Source organism: Phocoena sinus, chromosome 3 (assembly GCF_008692025.1).
Source record: "Phocoena sinus isolate mPhoSin1 chromosome 3, mPhoSin1.pri, whole genome shotgun sequence".
Lineage (NCBI taxonomy): Eukaryota > Metazoa > Chordata > Mammalia > Artiodactyla > Phocoenidae > Phocoena > Phocoena sinus.
Window position 1 is genome coordinate 130,969,799 of NC_045765.1, and position 21,146 is coordinate 130,990,944.

Consider the following 21,146-nt stretch of genomic DNA (forward strand, 5'->3'; position numbering starts at 1 on the left):
AGATTACTACAAGCAACTCTATGCCAATAAAATGGAAAACCTGGAAGAAATGGACAAATTCATAGAAAAGTACAACCTTCCGAGACCGAAGCAGGAAGAAATAGAAAATACAAACAGACCAACAGACAAGCACTGAAACTGAGACTGCGATTAAAAATCTTCCAACAAACAAAAGCACAGCACCAGATGACTTCACAGCCAAATTCTATCAAATATTAGAGAAGAGCTAACACCTATCCTTCTCAAACTCTTCCAAAATATAGCAGAGAGAGGAACACTCCCAAACTCTTTTTACAAGGCCACCACCACCCTGATACCAAAACCAGAAAAAGATGTCACAAAGAAAGAAAACTAGAGGCCAGTACCACTGATGAACATAGATGCCAAAACTCCTCAACAAAATACTAGCAAACAGAATCCAACAGCACATTAAAAGGATCATACACCATGATCAAGTGGGGTTTATCCCAGGAATGCAAGGATTCTTCAATATACGCAAATCAATCAGTGTGATAAACCATATGATCATCTCAATAGATGCAGAGAAAGCTTTCGACAAAATTCAACACCCATTTATGATAAAAACCCTCCAGAAAGTAGGCACAGAGGGAACTTACCTCAACATAATAAAGGTCATATATGATAAACCCACAGCCAACATCGTTCTCAATGGTGAAAAGCTGAAACCATTTCCTTTAAGATCAGGAACAAGACAAGATGTCCAAACTCACCACTATTATTGAACATAGTTTTGGAAGTTTTAGCCACAGCAATCAGAGATGAAAAAGAAATAAAAGGAATCCAAATCGGAAAAGAAGAAGTAAAGCTGTCACTGTTTGCAGGTCACATGACACTATACATAGAGAATCCTAAAGATGGTACCAGAAAACTACTAGAGCTAATCAATGAATTTGGTAAAGTAGTAGGACACAAAATTAATGCACAGAAATCTCTTGCATTCCTATTCACTAAGGATGAAACCTGAAAGAGAAATTAAGGAAACACTCCCATTTACCACTGCAACAAACAGAATAAAATACCTAGGAATAAACCTACCTAAGGCGACAAGAGACCTGTATGCAGAAAACTATAAGACACTGATGAAAGAAAATAAAGATGAAACAAACAGATGGAAAGATATACTACTATGTTCTTGGATTGGGAAAATCAACATTGTGAAAATGACAACAGGACACAATCTACAGATTCAATGCAATCCCTATCAAACTACCACTGGCATTTTTCACAGAACTAGAACAAAAAATTTCACAATTTGTATGGAAACACAGAAGACCCCGAATAGCCAAAGCAATCTTGAGAAAGAAAAATGGAACTGGATGCATCAGGCTCCCAGACTTCAGACTATACTACAAAGCTACAGTAATCAAGACAGTATGGTACTGACACAAAAAGAGAAATATAGATCAATGGAACAGGATAGAAAGCCCAGAGATAAACACACACATACGGTCACCTTATGTCTGATAAAGGAGGCAACAGTATACAATGGAGAAAAGACAGCCTCTTCAATAAATGGTGCTGGGAAAACTGGACAGCTTCATGTAGAAGAATGAAATCAGAACACTCCCTAACACCACACACAAAAGTAAAAGTCAAAATGGATTAAAGACCTAAATGTAAGGCCAGAAACTATAAAACTCTCAGAGGAAAACATAGGCAGAACACTCTATGACATAAATCACAGCAAGATCCTTTTTGACCCACCTCCTAGAGAAATGGAAATAAAAACAAAAATAAACAAATGGAACTTAATGAAAGTTAAAAGCTTTTGCACAGCAAAGGAATACATAAACAAGATGAAAAGACAACCCTCAGAATGGGAGAAAATATTTGCAAAGGAAGCAATTGACAAAGGATTAATCTCCAAAATTTACAAGCAGTTCATGCAGCTCGGTATCAAAAAAACAAACAACCCAATCCAAAAGTGGCCAGACCTAAATCGACATTTCTCCAAAGAAGATATACAGATTGCCAACAAACATATGAAAAGACACTCAACACCGCTAATCATTAGAGAAATGCAAATCAAAACTACAGTGAGATAGTACCTCACACCGGTCAGAATGGGCATCATCAAAAAATCTACAAACAATAAATGCTGGAGAGGGTGTGGAGAAAAGGGAACCCTCTTGCACTGTTGGTGGGAATGTAAATTGATACAGACACTATGGAGAACAGTATGGAGGTTCCTTAAAAAACTAAAAATAGAACTACCATACGATCCAGCAATCCCACTACTGGGCATATACCCTGAGAAAACCATAATTCAAAACAAGTCATGTACCACAATTTTCATTGCAGCTGTATTTACAACAGCCAGGACATGGAAGCAACCTAAGTGTCCACTGACAGATGAATGGATAAAGAGGTGGCACATATATACAATGGAATATTACTCAGCCATAAAAAGAAATGTAATTGAGTTATTTGTAGTGAGGTGGATGGACCTAGAGTCTGTCATACAGAGTGAAGTCAGAAAGAGAAAAACAAATACCGTATGATAACACATATATATGGGGGGAAAAAATGGTTCTGAAGAACCTAGAGGCAGGGCAGGAATAAAGATGCAGACCTAGAGAATGGACTTGAGGACACGGGCTGGGGGAAGGGTAAGCTGGGATGAAGTAAGAGAGTGGCATGAACATACATACACTACCAAATGTAAAATAGATAGTGGGAAGCAGCCACATAGCACAGGGAGATCAGCTCGGTGCCCTGTGACCACCTAGAGGGATGGGATGGGGAGGGTGGGAGGGAGACGCAAGAGGGAGTAGATATGGGGACATATGTATATGTATAGCTGATTCACTTTTTTTTAAAGGAGAAACTAACACACCATTGTAAAGCAATTATACTCCAATAAAGATGTTTAGTAAAAGAAATTATATTGTTTGGTTTTTTGTTGTTGAGTTGTAAGTGGTCTTTATATATTCTGGATACTAGACTCTTATCAGATACATGATTTACAAATATTTTCTCCCACTCTGTGGGTTTTCTTTTCCCTTTATTGTTGGTATATATTGAAGTGCAAAAGTTTTAAAGTTTAGATAAAATCCAATTTATTTATTTTTTCTTTTGTTGCTTATACTTTTGGTATCTTATGTAAGAAACCACTGCCAAATCTAAGGTTATGTAGATTTTTAGCTATGTTTTCTTCAGAGTTTTATGGTTTCAGCTGTTTATTTAGGACTTTCATCCACTTTCAGTTAATTTGTGTATATGGTGTGAGGTAAGGGTCCAAATTCACTTTTTTTGCATGTGGCTATCAACTGTCACAGCAGCACTTGTCAAAAATCAATTGACCACAGATATATGGGTTTATTTCTGGACTCTCAATTCTATTCCATTGACCAAACTCCTGTATTTAACCTGTGTGCTTCAGTTTCTTTACTCACAAAATGAGGATAACAATAGTAGCCATACCCCACAAGGCTATAGTTAGAGGCTGACAGAACATATGGAAAGTACTTAGCTAAAGTTAACAATAGTAGCCATACCCCACAAGGCTACAGTTAGAGACTGACAGAACATATGGAAAGTACTTAGCTAACAGTATAGCACACTGTAAACACTGAGGAAGGATATTACTGTATTATTATTTTAAAATTATCATCTTCAACCTTCTCACAGACTACTCCCTCTAACTTCTGGTCTTTTGCACTCTCTTAGGCATTTAGGTTGTTAATTTATTTTTTTGGAAAGATGGAAAAAGGTAAATGTGATAGCCTAGGACCATGATATCAGGCATGGGAATAAGCAAAGTTTTTGATTTCTGAACCCTCAATACCCCACGCATGTCCAACTTCTGGCTGAATTCCCACCCCACACAGTCATCCTTATACACAACAAGTCCAATCTACTGCACGGAGACAGAAGGGAAAGATGTCGTCACCAAGTTAGATCTTCTGACTAAAAACAAACAAACAAAAAACTATTAAAAGTTTGTTTCTCTCTCCAATTTCCCAGGTCTTTTCCTTTCTGCATCTATTCTAAGTAGATGACACCAACTTAAAAATTCACTTAGGAGGCATCCCATTTTAAAAGTAAAAAAAGAAAAAAAATTTAAAGAAAGTATTTAGAAGTCACTTCTCTTCCTTCCCCCTGAAGAGTACCCACCTGCGTCATAGGCAGCTCCTAATTTCCACTGGCACACTGTAACCCTGCATCCTGCTCCTGTGAGCTGATCACTAGAGAACTCTGCCTCAAGGGACTTCCTTCCTGCAGACTCAGCTTCAAGAACCCTTACCAGCCTTGCCAGCCTCAGCTTACCTCTGTGCCCCTCAAGTTTTTCTATGAGCTTCTGTGAGCCAACCCTCGCCTGGACACCCTTTTATCCTTAGTATCCAGTATAGCCTGGACCCCAGGGCTTCAACGCAGAGTTTATCCATGAGTCCTTTCCTGCAGAAGGTACAGCCACTTCCAATGACAGGAGGACTTCGTCCTGCCTCATTTCACTGTTAGTCCTAGACAATGACTTATTTTTGGAAAAGAATATGCCTTCCAGGCAAGTCTTGACTCTTCTTCCCATCATTGAGGATTTCTTATGTTCAGATTTATAGAACTGAGGTATGAAAGAATAATCTTGGGGTATGAGGGGTGTACCAGAATAGAACTAACAATATGCATTCAGAAAGCACCCCAAGAGAAAAAAAAAAAGTCAACAGCATTTCCCATCTGTAAAGAGATAGAGAACAACTACATGGTGGCTGGTAGCTTTTTTGTTTTTATCATAATAGAGGAGGGTTGCAGGGCAGAATGAGCAAGAATTAGCTCCACAGAACATCTGGACTCAAGCTGAAACCCTAAGAGACGGAGCTAACTGAGGGTGTATGACGGCAAGGGCAGCTCACATGCGGTGAGAACTTTATAGGAGAAAAAGCAGTTTTTAAAATTATTTAATCTGAACCTCCTAATGCTTTTAAGTATTCAAAATAGTTGCTATAATATCTATATTATTCTTCTGGGACTCGAATCACAATTAAGAGACCTGACCCAAATCACATGCCACATGGGAGCAGGACCAAACATTAGAACCCTAAGGTCCAGTTCCAGGATTTCCCTCATCCTTAACAATGAACAAACCATCTCATTTCATCTCCAGATGCTCAGGAATCTTTCCAAAGTAAATAAATACATATAAATTTCCATCTGTTGATGAAGACCATAATTTCATAAATAATTTTGGTAAAAAACCTAAATCCATAATTTTTTAACCATATGTTTAAAAAACAGGATATATGTATCTCTATAACATATACTACTATTAAGTTCCTGCACTTGCATTTGTAGAAAGGGGGCTTAGGTCAATTTGTGCGAAGAACTTTTAGCATGCAATCTACTGAGTCAACAGTTGGCACCAACTGTGACACTCTTCTCTACAGCTCTCCTTGCACTTGACTTCTCTCTTTCTTAGAAAAGTCAACAAGAGCAATAACAATACTTCCATTGTACTTGTCCCTGGTCAGACCTCCCATAGAAAATACTATTTACCTCTGGGCACCACATTTTAAGTAAGACACATTTAGACATTTAAAAAGTTGGATGAAAAATTAGCTATAGGAAGAGACTGAAATGTTATCAGGGATGTGTGAGGAGACCCAGAGTTTGCAGACCATGTCCTCCTCCTCTAAGCCTATTTATTTGTATTAATTGCTTATTTTTAGTGACACCAGTCAGATCTGCCGAAAAGTCTGCTGAAGTATTGAGATATGTTCTTTGGAATTTTTTATCTTTTCTTTGCTTTTTGTTTTTACCTCTAACTTCTGGTCTTTTGTACTCTCTTAGGCATACTGCATTATCCTGGTTATTTTTAAATGAACTGCATTACTTTTTATATGAACTGTATTCCTTTCATTTGAGAATAGAAGGCTATTCTTAACACGTTATAAGAGTAAACATCAGAAGAAGATATGATTTAAAAAATGTGGCAGACTAAAGTCAATAAGAGGTTATATGAAAAGGAAAAATATACACTGAAATGCTAATCTTGCTGCCTTACCAAAAGTTACAAAGTAACACTGCAGGTATCAGTGGAATACTAAATAAGCACTGACAGGAGTTGTTTATGGAGAAATGATACACAAAGACTCTGCCTGATGCTTAAATACTGCCCCCATCCTCCACTCCAAATCATTTGTGTTCTCAGACCACTTAACTAATGAATCAAAAGTTTGAGAGACAGTTTAAGAAATCACATGTGTTTTGTATCTAGTAAGAAATCACATGTGTTTTATATCTAGGACTCTAAATACAGATATATACCACTCCAGGAAGTTAGTTTAGGTGCAGCCCGCTTTTTCCCAAACTAAGGAAAGTATATCTTGCACACCAATCAAAAAGTAGAGGAACCTCAGTATAATAAGCTGGTTTTCCTGCAGTGTACCGCCATAAGAAAGCCTCAGTATCTTAGGAAACAGCATGTGAGATATGCCCATAAACTCTTAAGACAGTCTGCAATCAAATTCCCCCTTTTGAGGGAGAGGGGCGATGGGGTTCCAAAATTGTATTTGTATCATTTAAAACGTGCAATAGATACAGACCTGTGAATGATGGGGAAATGGACTGCTACTCCCAGTACTGAGCAAATTTTACAAAAGGTTAAAGTTTAAATGGCTTTACTGATGTATGGCATTACTATCATGAATTAAAACAAGCACTTACTGAGAATTTAACATAAATGATCTCATTTAATTTTCATGATTTGGATGAACTAGATATTATTCCAATTGCATAAAAGAGCAAACTAAGGCTGAAGTAGTCTGTATTCAAACCCATGTCTAACTCCACAGCTCCTGCTATTAACCATGGCATTATCTATTAATGAAACTAAAGGATTAAAATTAAATCTGCATTTTTCTTTCCAGTAAAGGAACAGTGAAATCCTAGAATTAAAAAAATAATAATAATTAATTAATTTTTGGATGCATTGGGTCTTCGTTGCTGTGTGTAGGGTTTCATTAGTTGTGACAAGCGGGGGCTACTCTTCATTGAGGTGCGTGGGCTTCTTATTGAGGTGGCTTCTCTTGTTGTGGTGCATGGGCTCTAGAGCGCAGGCTCAGTAGTTGTGGCACACAGGCTTAGTTGCTCCACATGGGCTTAGTTGCTCTGTGGCATGTGGGATCTTCCCAGACCAGGGCTCGAACCCGTGCCCCTGCGTTGGCAGGCAGATTCTTAACCACTGCACCACCAGGGAAGCCAGAAATCCTAGAATTTTTACTGTTTGTTTTGTATTTTTTAAAAAAACACTTTTTGTTGTTGTTGTTGTTGATTCTCACAACCCCATGAGGGAAATACTGTTTTTTGTTTGCTTTCGTAAATTTATTTATTTATTTTTGGCTGTGTTGGGTTTTCATTTCTGCGTGTGGGCTTTCTCTAGTTACGGCAAACGGGAACTACTCTTCGTTACGGTGTGCAGGCTTCTTGTAGCAGAGCATGGGCTCTAGGTGCACAGGCTTCAGTAGTTGTGGCACATGGGCTCAGAAATTGTGGAATGTGGGCTCAGAAGTTGTGGCACATGGGCTTACGTGCTCCACGGCATGTGGGATATTTCCGGACCGGGGCTTGAACCCGCGTCCCCTGCACTGGAAGGCGGATTCTTAACCACTGTGCCACCAGGGAAGCCCCAAGAATTTTTACTCTATGACTCACTGGAAAATCTACTGTGGATTCAGTAAATCAAAATGAAAAACATCTCATGTACGACAGCCATTTAAGTTTGTTGTAAAAATTAAAGCAGTGTATTTGTAAAATAAAGATTAATTCTGTACTTCCAAAGATAACAGTCTGCATTTTAATTTTGGTATACTTAAGGTGGTAAAAATAACACCAAGTCTCTTGAAAAGATTCTATTTATCGATAGCAAAAGGAATCATACTCTTCCAAGTAATAAGTGAAATGGAAATAAATTTCATTCAAGATGTATTCTGCAATTTAAAAGCACAGAGGATAGCCCCTATCACCTCTACCCATCTCCTCTTACACTACGTGCTCTTTGGTCACACAGCTCAGCCCTGCAAACTACTAAAGGTGTTGCAACTACCCCACAATTATCACTTTCATCACTTAAATTCCTACTTCTTCCACTAAAGATACTTTTGATATTTAGTCTTTTTGTTGGTTCCAAAATATTAGCAAAACAGGTCTCGCCCCTTTAAAAAGAGAGCTAAGGGAAAGGCAAGGATAATTCAATTGCAAGAAGATTCAAGTATGTGGTAGCAACACAGGGGGTAGGAGGTTATGTTAACAATCCTTTTAAAACATAAGTCAGTTAGAACCACACTGAAAACAACAGCAACAACAGTTGGGGCTTGCCTCTCCCGTTGCGGAGCACGGGCTCCAGACGCGCAGGCTCAGCGGCCATGGCTCACGGGCCCAGCCGCTCCGTGGCATGTGGGATCCTCCCGGACCGGGGCACGAACCCACGTCCCCTGCATCGGCAGGCGGACTCTCAACCACTGCGCCACCAGGGAAGCCCCCAATTTTTTTTTTTTTAAGATTTTTTTTTTTATGTGAACCATTTTTAAGGTCTTTATTGAATTTGTTACAATACTGCTTCTGTTTTATGTTTTGGAGTTTTTGAACCTGAGGCATGTGGGATCTTAGCATGTGGGATCTCAGCTCCCTGACCAGGGAGTGAACCCGCACCTCCTACCCTGGAAGGTGAAGTCTTAACCACTGGACTACCAGGGAAGTCCTGGTGGCAATGTTTAAGCTCACAGTGTGGGTAGCAGTCTTGTTCAAAGTCATATTGAATAATCTGAGCCCAGCTAAAAGTCCTAAGGGCTTTAAATAAATGGGAAAATACTTGGAGAATTCTCCCTCTACCCCCTGCTGTATCTGGGATATTTTCTATGGAATTACAAAAGAATAATAGAAAGTGAAGTTTAAAAAGTAACTTACTTTACCAAAGGGGAAGGGTGGGGGAGGGATAAATTGGGAGTATGGGATTAACAAAGGCACACTACCATATATAAATTAGATAAACAGGGTTTTACTGTACAGCATAGAGAACTAGATTCAATATTTTATAATAAACTATAATGGAAAAGAATTTTTAAAAGGAACATATACATATATATGTGTATAACCAAATCACTTTGCCGTACACCTGAAACCAACAAAATACTGTAAATCAACTATACTCCAATGTTTTAAAAAGTAATATTTTTAAAAAATCTGACTCATGGGCTTCCCTGGTGGTGCAGTGGTTGAGAGTCCGCCTGCTGACGCAGGGGACACGGGTTCGTGCCCCGGTCTGGGAAGATCCCACATGCCACGGAGCAGCTGGGCCCGTGAGCCATGGCCGCTGAGCCTGCGCGTCCGGAGCCTGTGGTCCTCCGCAACGGGAGAGGCCACAACAGGGAGAGCCCCATGTACCACACAAAAAAAAAAAAAAAATCAAAAATCTGACATCTTTTTTTATATATAAATTTACCTATCTTTCTAATCTATCTATCTATCTAAGGCTATGTTGGGTCTTTGTTGCTGTGCACGGGCTTTCTCCAGTTGCAGCGAGCGGGGGCTACTCTTTGTTGCGGTGCACGGGCTTCTCATTGCGGTGGCTTCTCTTGTTGCGGAGCATGGGCTCAAGGCACGCGGGCTTCAGTAGTTGTGGCTCATGGGCTCTAGAGTGCAGGCTCAGTAGTTGTGGCGCATGGTCTTAGTTGCTCCATGGCATGTGGGATCTTCCCGGACCAGGTATCGAACCTGTGTCCCCTGCACTGGCAGGCAGATTGTTATCCACTGTACCACCAGGGAAGCCCAAAGGTAAGTCTTAATATCAGCCAGCTCAAGAATATATTTTTTTTTTTTTTTTGCCGTACGCGGGCCTCTCACTGTTGTGGCCTCTCCCGTTGCGGAGCACAGGCTCCGGACGCGCAGGCTCAGTGGCCATGGCTCACAGGCCCAGCCGCTCCGTGGCATGTGAGATCTTCCCAGACCGGGGCACGAACCCGAGTCCCCTGCATCGGCAGGCAGACTCTCAACCACCGAGCCACTGAAGCCCAAGAATTTTTTTCATCGTTGTCTTTTTTTCAGCCAGAGAAGTTACTACATCTATTCTTGTCATATTAAAAAGGGATGACCCACACTTTAATAAAAACAGCATGGGTTAGTTAGGAACTGGAGTCCAAGTCAAACCTGCCATCAATCCAATGTGTAACCTTATATACAGACTTAACTTCTCTTATGCCTTATTTTTTTACATCTGTAAAATGATGCTAAAGCTTCTTCCAGCTCTATATTTTGTAATGAAGAAAATCTCTTAATTAAGACCAAAGAAATTAAGAGGAAATAATTATGATGTCATCCAGGTAAGGGTAAAAAAAATGAGAATTTAACTTACTTGGATGTTCCAAGCCTTTTCATTTTTTTAAGGTATATTATTACACTTCGTTTACTTTCAGGTGCATAAAATTGAGTGGTAGTATCCTATCCACGATAGAAAGATATCTCAAATTTGCCTTTATTGTTAAATAAATCATAGTACATTCATAAAATGAAAATATTATGCAGTTATTAAAAACCATACTTTCAAAGAATTGAAATTAAATTTAAAAAAGCCAGAATCAGTGAGTTAATGTAAAGCATTTAACACAAGGTTAGCCATATGATAAATGTTTAACAAATGATATCAATTATAATAACATCATTGTTATTAGCAAAACATTGTTAATCCCGACTTTGAAAAAAATATGAAAAATATGTATGAAAAATAAAAATGATGGAAGAACCATGAAGTGTTAGCAGTGGTTGTGTGGCTGTCTGCGTGAGATTACAAATGGTCTTAAATTTCCTTTGTATCTTTTGCAAAATTTGGGTTTTTTTTTTTCTTTACAACTATGCATTGTTTTTATAAGATTTACCCAAACCAGAATTTTAAATCTTTGCTTCTGTTTTAGATTTTAATCAGTTCTATATGATAATCAGCCACGATCTTCTAGAATAAGGATCAACACACAATTCTACTTGAACATAGTTACAATAGAACACTTACTTTTTCGACTTTAGAAAGCATTATATTAATTTTGAATATCATTATTCATGAATATGAATTATCATGTGATATGTCTATAACAATAAATTATATTAAATTTGAATTAACCATAGAATTATGTCCTGATAGTGTTTTCTTTTATTTTAAAATGTTCTAGTTGGTTACAATGATTTGGCTTACCAGAAAAAACCCAATGGCTAAAGCAGTCAATGACACCGTAATTTTGCTATTTGGTCTACCCTAGCTAAATGAGGCTGCTCATATGGTAATTTTATACTTACTCTCTACTACTCCTGGAATTGCTCTATAATGCTGAAACTGGTAGAAGGATTTTTCCAACATGTACTCAGGATTTATTTCTTCTACTCGTAGTAAGTTCAAAACCATGTTGTAGGTCAAATGGAAAGCACTATTTAGTGGATCAGCTGAGCCCTGAGAGAAAAAAACATGTCAATGTTGTAGATTTTAAAAATAAATTCATAACAATATTTTTAACCTCCTGAACTGCTTAACAGTTTAGTCTTCGCTAAGGAATACTACAGAAATGTATTAAGTTCTTTCCTTTAAATGACCAATACAAAGTGATAAAACAGTTGATCTTTGGGAAAGTGAAGGGGGGAAAAAAAACACCAACTAGGACAGTAGCAGTTAAAACACTGTTGGCCAAGTATGTTTAGCTCTCTGCCTTCTAGGTACTTGACAGGATTACACATTTTGCCCTCAGTGGGGAGGGCAAATAAGTTTCAGTGATGTTATCACTTCCTGGTCAAATATTTAACTGCTGGTGTGAAAAGCTACATTTCCCTTGCTGGCACAGTGACTGCTAATGTTCAAGATGGTGGTTTCTCTATCAGCTTGAATCCCTAAACAATAATAAGCATAGTCTCTTTTGTAAACATGCAATGAACAAGTAAAGAGAAACAAACCTTTAAGTTACTGGATTTAGGTTTGTTACTGCAGTATAACCTGGCCTATGCTAATAGAGCACACTAAATTTATTTCAGAATGACATTCAGAAAAAATTAGTTATTTTGAAACCCTCAGCTTCCTGAAATGACATAAAACTGCCTAAATGTCTCCCCAAAATTTACAGACCAGTCTTTGTCAACACTTTGGTAATTCCTCTTCTCCTAATTGTGGCTGTTACCAAAGAAGGGCTAGTTACAATAGTGTGACCTTAATTTGCAATAAGGTTTATGTCCAAAATACTTCCTTGAGATCTAAACTTTTCTTACAATGTTTCTTCAGGAATACTTTCTCTTTTCTTTTCTTTTCTTCTCTCTCCCTCCCTCCTTCCTTCCTTTTTTTTTTTTAAATATATATTTTTTGGCTGCGTTGGGTCTTCCTTGCTGCTTGTGGGCTTTCTCTAGTTGCGGGGATCGGGGCTACTCTTTGTTGTGGTGAGCAGGCTTCTCATTGCGGTGACTTCTCTTATTGAGGAGCATGGGTTGCAGGCGCACGGGCTTCAGCAGCTGTGGCTCGCGGGCTCTAGAGCGCAGGCTCAGTAGTTGTGGCGCACGGGCTTAGTTGCGCCACGGCATGTGGGATCTTCCCGGAACAGGGCTCAAACCTGTGTACCCTGCACTGGCAGGCAGATTCTTAACCACTGCACCACCAGGGAAGCCCAGGAATACTTTTTTCTAAATGCAAATACTTCCTAAGATTGAAAATTGTTATGTAGTGCCCAAATGAGAATGACCAAATTCTTGGGAGATACATGCTGAAATATTTAGAAGTGTCATAAAACATGCAAATCTTTAAATGGCATAGCAAACAACACAAATACTGTTAGGGTATTCAGAGGCTTTTAAATTGAGGTTCATAAGCCAGCCTTATTGCATTCAGAATTATAAATGTATGAATATATGATTTTATGAGGAGAAGGAGCAGAACTTTCAAACAGTCTCAAATGGTGGTATTCCTTAACTCCTGAAAAATCAAGAGCCATTTACCCTAGGGGGTTAGTTAGTAAGTCCCTAAAACCTTATTTTTTATCCACTTTCCTTGAAAATAGGGCCAAAGGGAGATGTGGAGTTAGTATGAAAATCACATTCTTGGGGAAGAGAGGAATGAAAGACAACTTCAGCTACTTCATAATTTTGCAAACAGACCAACTTTTTACTATTCTATTATTTTTCTTTTCCACTATTACCTCCTTTAAGAAATGTGGGGCTTCAATATTGCAAATGTTTATTTCCAACCTCAAGCTCTGCTTCTATATTCAAACTGCTGTAGAATACACCTATCTGAATTCTCCATCACCTTAAACTCAACATAGCATTTTAACATTGTATCCAAGTGACCCCAGGACAACCCCAACTTATACCTGATATATTGATATAATTATTAATAGTCTCTTCTTTCAGTATTACAGTATCCCAATTTGATGCTAAAAAATATGGCTATACAGCTGTTCCCCAGTGTCTTCGGGTTCCCTATCTGAGGATTCAATGAACTGTGGCTCGCAAAATACTTGGGGAAAAAAATTGCAGAAAGTTCCAAAAAGCAAAACTTGAATGTGTCATGCAGTACAGGCAACTATATACACTGTATTTACGGCTATTTAAATAGTGTTTACATTGTATTCCATACTATAAGTAATCTAGAGATGATTTAAAGTATACGAAAGATGTGCACAGGTTATAAGCAAGTACTGTGCTGTTTATGTAAGAGACATGAGCATCCTCTCATTTTGGTATTTTAGTATACATGGGGGTTTTGGAACCAATCCCCTAAGAATACCAAGGGAGGACTGTAACTACACAGAATACTATTTACTCTTAAAGAAGAAAATTCTGCAATATGTAACATGGATGAACTTTGAGGATATTATGCTAAATGAAACAAGCCAGTCACAGAAAGACAAATCCTGCATAATTCCTCTTATATGAGGTATCTAAAATAGTCAAATTCATGGATTTAAAGAGTAGAATGGTAGTTGTCAGAGACTGAGAGGACGAGTAATTGGGAAGTTACTAATTAAAGGGCATCAAGTTTCAGTCAAGTGAGATAAATAGAGATTTGCTATACAACAGTCAACAACATATTTTACACATAATAATTTATTAAGAGGGTAGATCTCATCTTAAATGTTCTTTGCACAATAAAATTTAAAAACCCTTTTATTAAATGAAATGAAAGACAATAGAAATTTACACTTACAGGGTAACAAATCTAGAGATGTCAAGTAAATGGAATGAAAAAATCTGTACTAAAGGAACCAGATGCTGCCATTAAAATATTACCTCCTGACTTGATTATTTCCATACACAGAGTACGAGGTAAGAAAAATAGTGTTTATTATATGCGACAAAATTTAAAGACTAACACAAATTTTCAGTCTTGACCATTTCCCTAAAAGAAAGAACTAAAGTTATATGGACACTTAAAGATGGGTTTCCAAGTGTTAATCTTTAAAACTGAAAATAAGACACCATATGATCACTATGAATATGTACAGATAAGCTTTGTCTTTACTCATATAAAAACATTTAAAAGAAAAAAAAGAACTTTACCTATTTTTGCTTCAGCTTACCAGGCTTCCTACAACCATATCTCAAATTCTCCATGCAGTTCCTAAGTCTTAGAAGTTGAACACAGTATATTTCAGAGATATCGACCTATGTATGTCTTAACATGTTTTGAAGATTATTTTAAGTAGCTAATCAGCTGGCAGTTAATTTTATATTTTAATTCATGTTAAGCTTCCTATCTTATTGATAGTGTTCTCTATGGATATGCTTAATAATTCCTTACTATCAATACATGGAGAAGGAGAAGGAAAGCAATCAGGTAGGTCAAAGTTCTTTGAGAAGCTCTTCAAAATAAAACAAAAATCTTAGACAACACAAAACACAAAAATATATTCTTAAAATTATTCTTATCATAAAGTTCACAAGCACAAGCTACACATTCCAAGACAGGAAACAAGATCAAAAACATGAACTTTTAGGAAAGTTTAAGTAAAAAGACAAAAATGCAAAACACTTAAGAATAATGTTGCAAAACTAAATTTTAGCTCCAAAATGATCAAATAGCTATAGAGAAATACTGGCTAATTCACTGGCATAAAAAATAAACAGGTTAATTTGAAATAAAGCTTATAAATTTATTATTGGGATATTATAATCTCTCAACAGGATGAATTAGAATGGTAGATTGTAGAATTAATTCATTAAGCTATCTGGGCTTGCAAAGGTATAGGAAGATAACTGTGCACAATACTGATAATATCTGCCCTACTTCCTGCGCTGATAGGTGAGAAGCGATTTGTGCAGTGGAGTGGGCAGATACAGAGGTATCTCAAATTTGGAGGGCAAAGTAAACATTTCTGCCCTCTGCAGATCTCCATCCCCTCCACTGAATGACTTGCTCTTTTCCTATTGGAACAGAAAGTAGGGTACAAAGTATCAGCAATTTGAGCAGTTACCCTCTTCCACCTTCCTAAGCCCAGATAGTTTAGTAAATTAACTCATCTACTCAGAGAGGTATTTGAACTGACACAATTAATTTCAATGTGGTCCTGAAGTATGTTTCTCAAATTCCTGGTGAAGGCACAGAAGCTTAACTTGTTACCTTAAGTAGTTGTTTTCCAATTGTTGGGCTCATCTTTTCATCTACCATAAGAATTACAATTCCTCTGTCATCCATTCCCCTCCTTCCAGCACGACCAGACATCTGAATGTATTCACCAGAGGAAATCTGAATGAACGTAATTAAAAATGCAAAGTTTAGGAGAAAACCTGGTGAAAAATATATTCTTAAAATTATTCTTATCATAAAGTTCACAAGCACAAGCTACACATTCCAAGACAGGAAACAAGATCAAAAACATGAACTTTTAGGAAAGTTTAAGTAAAAAGACAAAAATGCAAAACACTTAAGAATAATGTTGCAAAACTAAATTTTAGCTCCAAAATGATCAAATAGCTATAGAGAAATACTGGCTAATTCACTGGCATAAAAAATATCTTTGAACTAGATATTCTGGAAAACAGGAAAGTTTAAGAAAGCAAACAATGACCCAAACTCTATTAAATACCGATTCTGTCTTGATCATAACAAATTTTCTTAATTTCCAAATGAGATTAATATAAAAATCAACACATACAAAAAGCACAATTTCTATTTTCTCACTGTATGTCCTTGGCATTCAGAAGAGTCCATTCATCACTAAGAACCACCTAAGGGAGAAAGGTTAGTAAGTCTCCCATGCATAGTCTTTCAGGGTAAAATTGAACCACCTGAACACTGGGCAAAGTTTTATCTGTAAGTACATGTGTCCTTTTCTCCTGTTGGAAGGGTCCAGCATGTTCGGACTCTCAAAAAATGTTTGACTCAAGAAGAGTTACGAACCACTGTGCTACTAGAAGGCATATTACTGATAGCATCAAAAACAGACCTAACGACCTGGGACCAACATTAAAGATCAGAAAAGAACATTTCAAAAAGGCAGTCCAATAAAATCTCAACAGCACTCAAGGGCATTGTTACATTTTGACACATTATGATTTTTAGATTTCATAATTAGGACCTTGAATCATCAAGAAATGGTTGTTTTCTTAAATTCAATTACCCACTTTACTACATACCCTTCCCTGCGGTCCACTGGATGCCAAGGAGCATGTAAAGTCACGAAAAACTTATTTATTTATTTTCTTGTAGCATCAGTTTTATTCAAAGAATTAAGTAATTTTAAACTGATGATGAAGAATTTTAAAATTTACATTAACTTAAAATATAAAACATATGGAAGACTTTATCCACTTTGCAATTAAAAATTATATTCTACATGAAATAGTCTTCTTTTGACTTAAACAAGTCAGAAGTTACAGAAAGTTTTTGAGGCCTTCTCAAAATTTTGAGGCCTTCTCAAAACATAGAGGCCTTCTCTATGACGCCTCCATGACCACTTATATACAAGTGACTTCTTTTCTTGTGTTCTATCCTTCCTATATATACTTCTCAGAGCCCATAAAATAAACTTCCACCTGCACTAAGTCTCTTCACAGTAGGGATTAGTTTGGTTTTGTTTTAAATTTAGCATCCTCAGTATCTACCATAGCTCTAGGCCCATAGTTTAAGTTTGGTAAGAAGCAATTACTTGCTTCTGGATTAAGGATTTATTTTTACTCCAATTCACCATTTCACTCATGATCCCAACTTTTGCCTTAGGAAAGACATATGTGCAAACCTGTTAAAAAAAAAAAATCTCTATTTTAAACCTAAAGAGTAAAACAGTGAGCTACAACTGTAGCCACTATAGTAGAGGTGCTTTAAATAACTTAAAATTTGAAGAAATAAAAATTCTAGACATATTTTAAATGCATTAAAGCATTCATGACTCATTTGCACACTTATCCCTCATCACTAAACTCTTTCACCTAGTTTTTGGTTTTTGTTTTTGGCTAAAGGACAGAAATATAAAGGATCTGAAATTTAACTTTGATGAACTACTCATATTAGCTCAGGTGCAAGTTTTAAAGTACTTAGAACTGAAAATCTCAAAGACTACATGAGCCAAAATCATCTTAGGTAAAACAACTGAAGCTAAAAGTTATTTCAATATATGAATTATTTTACTTACCCATCGGAAATCCTTCCCATCAAATTTTCGGGCGTTTGTAAATAAAACAGTTCTAGCTGGCATGTTAATCCCCATAGCAAAAGTCTCAGTGGCAAATAAGGCCTAAATGGATAAATATACAATTAAACACATATTTTAAACTGAAAAACTAGTTTCGTTAATAAATTACTCAAGTATAAATAAATCATGAATTTAAAAAATTAGTTAATGAAATTGTACAAAAATAAGACACGCTATCCCAGGTGTATTTCAGTATTTTATATACAAAATTATTAAATTTACATATAATTATGTATATTAAATTTATATTATAATATTTAATGTCCCTTGGAGCCCAGAAATTTTTTAATTCAGGGAAAATAGTCTTTCTTTCTGTAACTCCAGTGGTGGTAACTTGGAGAGACTACTACTGGTCTAATGGACTAAGCATTATTAGGCTGGAGAATATTTTTCTAAACACAGTCTCATTTCCTCGTTTCTTCATTGATGATGCAGTGGTTTTAGAGACACCTTTAAAATCTGAGGGGAGATCAAAATCAGTGGCACTTTATGTTCACATCTAAGACTTTACCAAAGAGCTCACAAAGGTATGTGTACAAGTTAAGTCACTGAAGTACTGTTAAATAATCTAAATTTTCACCAATAGGCAACAATATAAAAACACTTTATTTCATCAACTTAACAGAATGCTATTCATCTGTTAAAAAGAATGAATAGCAATGCATATGACGAAATTGAATAACGTGGGTAATATAATCACTTTTGTTTACAAATTAAATCAAATGTTATTTGTATGTATCCTAGTGGATATTTCTAGGAAGTAAAGGGCAATGGTGGTCTTTAATTTTTCACTTTATGTACAGTTATTCTATTTGAATTCTACAATCCACAAGTATCACTTAAAAGATTCTTTAAAATGGGTCTCAACAAAACATGCAATCTATATGAGGACATCAACAGGGCCTTACCAGGACCCAGGTACAAATAGTGACCAATTCTTTATCTAAAATACCTCAAGTATGGTCTTTAGGGTGAGTAAATTTCTTTTAAATATCCTAGTTAGTGCTGAAGTTCTCATGACAAATCTCTAATCTGATTTTTAAACATAAAATAATTTATGAGTCATATAAAGGCTTACAACTATATTTTGGAGTTGTTTCCCATTTTCAACATCCCATTACTGGGTACAGACATCAACATAATATTAAAAATTAAATTAGACTCTCTTTGGTTTAAATGAGAACATCCTAAAAACTCTTTCATAAGTCTAAACAGCAATTCTCCTTGTCTTTTCTAAACTAGTCCTCTTAATCTGTATACAGAATGGAGTCCACTTACAGTATCAACTTCAGGTCTGAAAATTAAACAGCACCTTCTGGAAAATTCTACACTGTATTCAGTAATGATACCATTTCTTACTTTAAGACTAGGAAAAGAAACAAATGACTTTTACCTATAGTCCAAAATTTATGAAGTATAACACTGTATACAAAAATAAGTTCATTACCTAAGCCATTCCGTTCGACTTACTTAAATAACAATAAAAAAAAAAGTTGCCTAAAAACAGTGTTCTTGATAACTTTCAAACTGCTCACATAACACAATTTTAGGGCATAATAAATAAAATAAAATCATACCTTTATCAATCCTTCAGAAAAGAGAATTTCTATAGTTTCTTTCAAAATAGGAAGTAAACCACCATGGTGAATACCAATGCCCCTCTTCAAGAGAGGAAGTACATGTTCAACCTACGATTGGATTCAATTTTATTTTTAAAAAGATGTGAGGAAAAGAACTTTTAAAATGTGAAACTAACAAAATTAAGAAAAGTCAGTAATCAAGAAAGAATGCTGTTTAAAGAAATTTTATATAACTTTTCCAGAAAAACTAGAAACCAAACCCATATTCCCACAATTAAACTTAAAACACAATAAAATTCTGTCCTAGCTTTAATATGAAAGGCATGTTTAAATAAACTTGATAAATGTTTTGCTTCCTCATTCAAATTTTCCAGCATTACTTCATCTCCTCTAAAAAAAATTAAAGGTTATTACAGCAAAGTTTGCATCTGCATGAAATAAACTTAAAAAATACCAGCCAGGAGTTCCCTGGTGGCACAGTAGTTAAGAATCCGACTGCCAATGCAGGGGACACGGGTTCGAGCCCTGGTGCAGGAAGATCCCACATGCCGTGGAGCAACTGGGCCCGTGAGCCACAATTACTGAGCCTGTGCTCTAAAGCCCGTGAGCCACAACTACTGAGCCCGCGTGCTTAGAGCCCATGCTCCACAACGAGAGAGGCCACCGCAGTGAGAAGCCCATGCACCACAATGAAGAGTAGCCCCCGATCGGCACAACTAGAGAGGCCTGTGCACAGCAACGAAGACCCAATGCAGCCAAAATAAATAAATTAAAAAAAAAAAATACTAGCCAACTCAAACCAAAAGAAAATAAATAACTATAAAGCGTATTTAATATAAATATGTACTTTATCTAAAAACAAATGAATTACTGAAGAGTTCATTCCCATTAACACTATTAAATACCATTAAATTTTACTGTTAGAAGTGTGCTAGGATAACAAGTATGTATAAAGACATGGCTCAGCCCTTAGATACTAATAATTCAGCTGGAAAGAAAAATTACAATAAGATTTCATAAATTTTTAAATACCAAGAAACATGCAATTGCAGTCTTATCATAAATCCCACACAAATCAAAGCAAACATCTGTAAGCAGAGTCTGACCTTCCAATTTTTCTTTTCACAAAATAAAACTATCATATAGTATTAGGTTGGGCTAAAGCATTAGTCCTCGGTTTCGGATGCACATTAGAACAACCAGGGGAGTTTCTGAAACATTCTAATGATCAGGACACACACCAGACAATTAAATGAGAATCTCTGGAGTGGCAACAAGACATCAGTATATTTTAGAACTCCTAAGGCAATTCTAATAGTCAAAAGAAAAAACCACTTTAATTAATTAAAGCAAAGTAGAAATCAAATTTCTCATTAAACTTAGGTTTGCTCTATTGTTTTGTTTGGTAACCTTATGAATTAAGAATTCACTGACTTCAAATTAGCATTAAAAATTTTGTAGTATTAGGAACAGAAGCAGTAATTTCCAGATCATGCTAGCTTTCAGAGAAAAGTTTCTTCAAGGCAGCAAATGTTTCCTTTTGTCACCTTCTTAGAAGTTCAAAATAAGAATCAAGGTATCATTTCAGTGCACAATGCAACATATTTACTGCAGTGTGCAAACAGTGAAATATATAACATAGTAACAAATCCAGGAAATACAAAGTGAATATACACTATCTGTTAATAGCCACAGTCTACTTAATGACATAAAACACATACCTGAGGGAGCTTTTTATCTTCATCTGACAAGCAGTCAATTGCGTTACTGAATACTTCTTCAACCATCTTCTTTTCTTCATCTAAGAGAGAAAACCCAAGGGTATATAAGTATCTAAATGAGTCAGTGATAACAAATTTCACACACTGCAAAGAAAAAGAGTCTATAAAGAGTAAAAGTAAAGACT

The 21,146-nt window shown here is 36.4% G+C and overlaps 1 protein-coding gene across 1 annotated transcript in view; it reads right to left on the reverse strand.

Annotated features, from left to right (window-relative positions):
• MTREX (Mtr4 exosome RNA helicase) overlaps positions 1 to 21,146 on the reverse strand; it is a 144,735-nt gene that overhangs the window by 69,395 nt on the left and 54,194 nt on the right. The window contains exons 12-16 of the mRNA XM_032626431.1: positions 20,962 to 21,041; positions 19,238 to 19,348; positions 17,601 to 17,702; positions 15,590 to 15,715; positions 11,296 to 11,446 (exon numbers count right to left, since the gene is read on the reverse strand). Coding sequence (XP_032482322.1) covers positions 11,296 to 11,446; positions 15,590 to 15,715; positions 17,601 to 17,702; positions 19,238 to 19,348; positions 20,962 to 21,041 — 570 coding nt within the window. The remainder of the gene's footprint in view (positions 1 to 11,295; positions 11,447 to 15,589; positions 15,716 to 17,600; positions 17,703 to 19,237; positions 19,349 to 20,961; positions 21,042 to 21,146) is intronic.